Below are 5,565 nucleotides of genomic sequence, written 5' to 3'. Positions count from 1 at the left end.
CCCCGCCCGCCACCCCCACCGCCGGGAGCGGGAACGGTGCGGGCGGCGGCGGCGTGAGCTGCGCCCCGGTTGCGGGAGCCGGCCGGCTGCTGCAGCCCATCCGCGCCACGGTGCCCTACCAGCTCCTGCGGGGCAGCCAGCACAGTCCCACGCGCCCGCCCGCCGCCGCCGCCTCGCTGGGCAGCCTCCCGGGGCCCGGTGCGGCCCGCGGCCCCAGCCCGCCTAGCCCGACGCCGCCGCCGACCTCAGCCCCGACCGAACAGGCGCCGCGGGCCAAGGGCCGCCCGAGACGGTCCCCAGAGAGCCACCGGAGGAGCAACTCACCTGAGCGACGGAGCCCCGGCTCGCCCGTGTGCAGAGGTAGCGAGCCCAACCCTTCTGTCCTCCCGGGCTGCGTCTCCCCGACGGTGCCCTCCGTGGAAACTTCAGCCTCTCCGGGCTTCTCTTTGCTAGTGCATTATCGAAGGTGTGAAAGTGGCTTTGGGAACCTCACCCCCCTGCGGTCGCTGCGGGGCTTGGATGAGCAAACTGCGGAGCAACTTTTATTTGACCCTCCTGCCGCCCCTCAGCTTTTATCTTCCATCACTCGCCTGTATCGAAAGGTTTTTCAGTTTAAGAGCTGATTAGCTCACTCATGTGTTTGCTGTTTGTAGTGGGGGAAGGAGGAGCTGGGCGAAACACTTAAAAAAACACGCATACAAACTCTCCGGCAGCAGATAAGGTGGTGGTTGTAATCTCTACAGCCTCTTTGTGCTTTCCTACAAAGTTCCTATAATGTGTCTGTGCCTACCGGTATAATTTTTTTTTCTTTTTTGGGGGTGGGGAGGTGGAGGCACCAGTTATGATGTAAGGATATCCTGTTGGGTGTGTAGAGGGGACAGTTTTGGATGTGCAATTGAAGTGTATAGTGTTTGGTTTGGCTTTTTTTTTTTTTGGGCTCCTTCTTTTCTCTACTTTATATAGTCATATGCATCAGGGCGGTACTGCACTGGAAACAGTTTATGCCCAACTCAAGACTTTCATGGTAAATTTCTAAGGACCTATTTGTGGAGCGTGCTCACTTTTTTCCTTCTATTTTTAAATACACTTAACAGTTCAGTTGAGCTGTTAAAGGATCTCAAGTTTCGTTTTTCTTAGGTGTCAAAGGTAATGGTGAACTGGTGGATGCTGTCGGCTTCCCTTAATGTTTTGTGTTTTGGGGTGGTTTGGTTTATGTTTAGGGACACGGTGAATGATCTAGTTTAGTCCTGGGGGAGAAAAGGAAGTTTAGCCAAAACAAGGATGTAAAACTCATAAGGGAGGGAGGAGTAGCTCATGTTATTAGATACCACGCTAGGGCTACAGATGCTGCTGCTGCATAGTGGAGAGAACGGATCATACCGAGGGGAAAAATCTCTGCTTGGAAGGGAATCACTGTGGAGCCTGTGCAATGTTTATGTGGTATGTGTAATTTTTTTAATGGAGTTTTCTTGATGAAGGTCTTAGACTTGGAGAAAGTGATTGTGTTAAGATAGATTGCAGTTTTGGTGTTTTGTTTTAATATTTCTGACCTGTAATTAGCATGTTGCTGAGGCCCTTGTTTTCAGACCACTTGATGGTGAGGCAGGGTAGGATGTAGTGCAGTGGTATGTGTACAGGAGCACCGAGAAATACATCCTGTAATCAGTATGCACCAGAAGGAATTTGCTCCCCCACTCCTCCCCCAGGTCAAGCCAGCTACAGAAACTGACATCCTCCAGCAAATCCTGAATGAATGAATGAAAACAACGTGATCGCCCTAATAATGACCACTGAACACACATCTTTGGCTGTATTTTATAGAAAAGGCCACCATTTTCTAACAGATTAATGCCATATGCAACTCCTTTGCACATTTTCTAGAACTGTATGAAATGAGAGGTAACAGAATGAAAAGGCAGCGGTTACATAAATTTTTGAGTGATTTAGTTTCAACAGTACATAGATTGAGTTTTGGGATTTTCTTTTAGGGACTAATGTAAGAGCCATAAAATAAGCACTGCAGAAAGACCGTGTTCAGAGGGTTTTGTGGGCATAGTGAGTAGTTTCAGCAATTGCTGCAACAATATATTGGTCATCTAGTACCTCCTCCCCTTTTGTTGATAAACACATCTTACAACAGATCATAGTACAACTTGTTTTTCTGCATCCTTCAAAAGTCTTAATTGCTTAGGAATTACAAGGTCCATCAAGTAGTTTTAATGAAATTTGTGACCAGGCTTAAACTGTCCTCTTTGTTGTATGTAGTATGTCACATCTGAGTTTAATGCAATTTTAACGCAATCATGATGAAAACACTTCTCTGAGTCTGGTTGTTCAGGAGACAGATTTGCATCAGAGAGCTTGTATTGGGAACAGAAGAGGCCTTTCTGCTGTTTTTAACACCAGGTGGTTTTGTCAGTTTTTTACATTGAAATGATTTTGAATGTAGGTTCTTCTGCCCCCAGTTCCCTGATGATATTACCTTTCTGTTACTTCTCTACATCCCGCCTTGCTCCTCTCTACCTAAGTTAAAACTATACAACTAATCTATTCTTTTTACTTATCTATTTAAAATTCATGCTATGAACAGTTGAACAATTTTTCAAACAATTATCTACTCAGTTTCTTTTGAATTCTGCAAGGTTCTGACTTCAGTGGATTGTAGCCTCCACAGGTCAAGGCTCCTGCCGCTGCTGCTGCTGCAGACACTGACATCACTATACTGCATGAATGAAAAACAACGTGCTCCATTTCTTGCTCTCCACCTCCTTCCTTTTCTGCACACTCCGTTTGTGTGTGTGTGTGTGTGTGTGTGTGTGTGTGTTTAAGATGGTATTACGCTGTATTTGAAAGTACATTTAAAACTGTTAAATTAGGTAGGTGGTGGCTCAGGGATATGTGTTTAGTATAGAAGCATATTGCTTACAAAAAGCTTCAAGTGCTATGAGCATTTGGACTAGAGGTGACATAACAGCATTCAGTATTTTTTTTATCTGGACTGGTGGTTATGGAAGAAAATACAGAAGATGTAAACAATTTTCTTTGTAATTGTTTTACCAAGAAGAAGTTATGAGACAACATAATTTCTTAACATGTTAGATCATTATCTCCCTCTGAAACATTCTTAATATGCACATTTATAGGGTTAAGTCTAGAATAATAAAGAAATGATACTCAGATTATTTCACAAGGCTGAGGAAAAGCTGAATTATGTAAATAGGCACAATTTTAATATGATATTTATAAAATCTAGCAAGAAGATGGTAATTTTATTTTTGTAGCACAGTTTTAGATAATTTCAGTGGGTATCATAATAGAAGATACATAAATCTCCAAACACCTTGCTCTGTATAGAGGACATAGAGTTTTAAAAATTGAAATTATCTTGTTTATGCATATGATCATATTTTTGTTTGCATTTTAAAATTTTTCTTTTGTATTTTTAAAACTTCAAAGTTTGTTATTTATATTCATTTCTTCTGCCTTTAGCAAAATGTCACCCTCCTCCTTGTTTAGTTCTGAAGGGTCTTGAAGTGGTGAATGACAAGCTACTGAATGCATCCTCAGGCTCCCCGTGATGTGTTTGTAATAGATGTAAAATCATAAAGTATTATGCAAATAGTTATTTTTTTGTAATGGTAATACATAAGTCTACCTTTGAGATAAACAGAACAACACAAATGAGAATATAGCAGGATGTTAGTGTTAAAATTAATGATCTTTAAGCTAAAATCATGAGTAACAATGAAAATATAATAAAGTTGCTTCTTTCTGAAAACTTCATAAAGCAAAACCTATGAATTCAAAAACAGAACAAATACAATTTTATTGTGCAAGACAGTAAATAGCAATTGCAGGTCTTTTTGTGTTTTTTTGTAAGGATTGAGCACTGAGATGAAATATAAATTCTAAAAGATATAAAAACAGTTGCGTTAGAGCACTCGATGTAGAATACCACTTATTTTTAAGTGTACCAAACCTAATAACAAAAACATGGAAGAGCTTGTAATTTATATAGTTCCTGCTGTGGAAAATAGCATGTGTTGATTCCTGATTTAACATGCCTAATATCATTAACTCTAGAGTGAAATTTGGTAAGAATTTTTCATGAGTACCTTGAGAGCCTTATTTTATACATTGAGAAGTTATGATTATATTTTAAAAGAAAATACAAAGCCAGTTAGCATATAATGCTGAATGACTGCCTGCATTGTGTGTGCATGTATGTGTGTGTGTCTGTGTTTTGATCAATTAATTTGCTTTCAGTTTTTTATTTTTCATTAAATTTTCCCTCTTGAGTCATTTTTACTGCTATGCTCAGTTTGTGGACTTCCAACATTTTTAATTACTTTTTTTCTCTCTCTTTTTAAAGATACTCAGACATTCTCTTATAAAGTTACTTCTCAGGCCGATATTGTTGAAAATTAAGGTCCTCCGTTTGTCCCCCCCACTTTTAAAAATAGTTTTCCTTGAGTGCTTAGAGCTAACTTGCTTCAAAGCTTTCTTATACTAGACTGAAAACAGTTAAAGCTTTGACTGTTTTTCCTAAAGAGACAGGTTTCAGATACTGATTTTTGGGAAAGGTTTTCAGCCTTTGAGAACTACACTGAGTATCAGCAGCGTTCATTAACTAATTTTTTCCCATTAATTATGGTACGTAAAATTTCTACGTCAGTGGGTTAATAGCAAAATAGATAAGTGAATTTATAGAAGTTTTTTATTCTTAAACTGTTTTATGTTCAAAGATTATATTCCTTTAGAATAACTATTATTCTAAGCATATTGAATATTGTATACCTAGGGTGTATAAAAGCACCTTGGTCAGTTTAGCTGTATGTAAAGTCGTGTATATATATTGAACTAAAAATTCTTTCATTATTTACAGTACTTTTTACAGAAGGACATTTCATTCACTGCAGCGTATGTTGCTTCAAGGATTTAATGCAAATTAGGATTTATACATTGGGGAAGTGTTGAAGGGTAATGGTATCCTTGTGATTTTTATTTGTGATAATGTGGACTAAATGTGAATAAGAAAACAAAGGAGTAATTGGGCTCCATGGCAATGAATAACAATGGAAATAAACGGCAGTGTTCAACAAATGGCGAGTAGGAGAGGATTTTTCTTAAATCTGAAATTTAAAACATTGCTAAAAGCCTGTTTTATCAAAGCTTCCACATACAGCTAATAATCTGCCAAGAAGTATATACTAATGACTTTGTTATTCTTAATTTTAGTTTAGTCTTTTCTCCAGAGTTTAAATCCCCAGACACCACCACCATAGGCTTTTTCACAGCACCTGTCCTGGGTCTGTGCCTGGCACTGTTGTCTTTTGTCTTCAATATATAATTTTGTTCTCTCATTAAATGTCAAAGAAACCAAATCACTGATGCTGTTTCTGTCCTATATTCTATTTATTTTAACAAGAGGTTGAGCTTATCTGATGATGGTTTCTAACTGGGTTTGCCAAAAGTTAAGTGGAGGAAAGAGAGAACACTACTCATCTATTGATGTGAAAAACCTGAGTGGGAAACTGATGGAAGAGCCAGAAGCCAATCTCTTTC

At 39.4% G+C, this 5,565-nt stretch overlaps 1 protein-coding gene across 1 annotated transcript in view; it reads left to right on the top strand.

The window, feature by feature from the left end:
• Positions 1–5,565, top strand: part of GLCCI1 (glucocorticoid induced 1) — a 142,571-nt gene that overhangs the window by 22,745 nt on the left and 114,261 nt on the right. Inside the window, exon 3 of the mRNA XM_007448446.1 lies at positions 18–360. Within this exon, the coding sequence (XP_007448508.1) occupies positions 18–360 (343 nt within the window). The remainder of the gene's footprint in view (positions 1–17; positions 361–5,565) is intronic.

This window comes from Lipotes vexillifer, unplaced genomic scaffold, assembly GCF_000442215.2.
Source record: "Lipotes vexillifer unplaced genomic scaffold, Lipotes_vexillifer_v1.1 scaffold1156, whole genome shotgun sequence".
In the NCBI taxonomy this organism is placed as follows: domain Eukaryota; kingdom Metazoa; phylum Chordata; class Mammalia; order Artiodactyla; family Lipotidae; genus Lipotes; species Lipotes vexillifer.
This window is presented reverse-complemented; position numbering and strand designations above follow the sequence as displayed.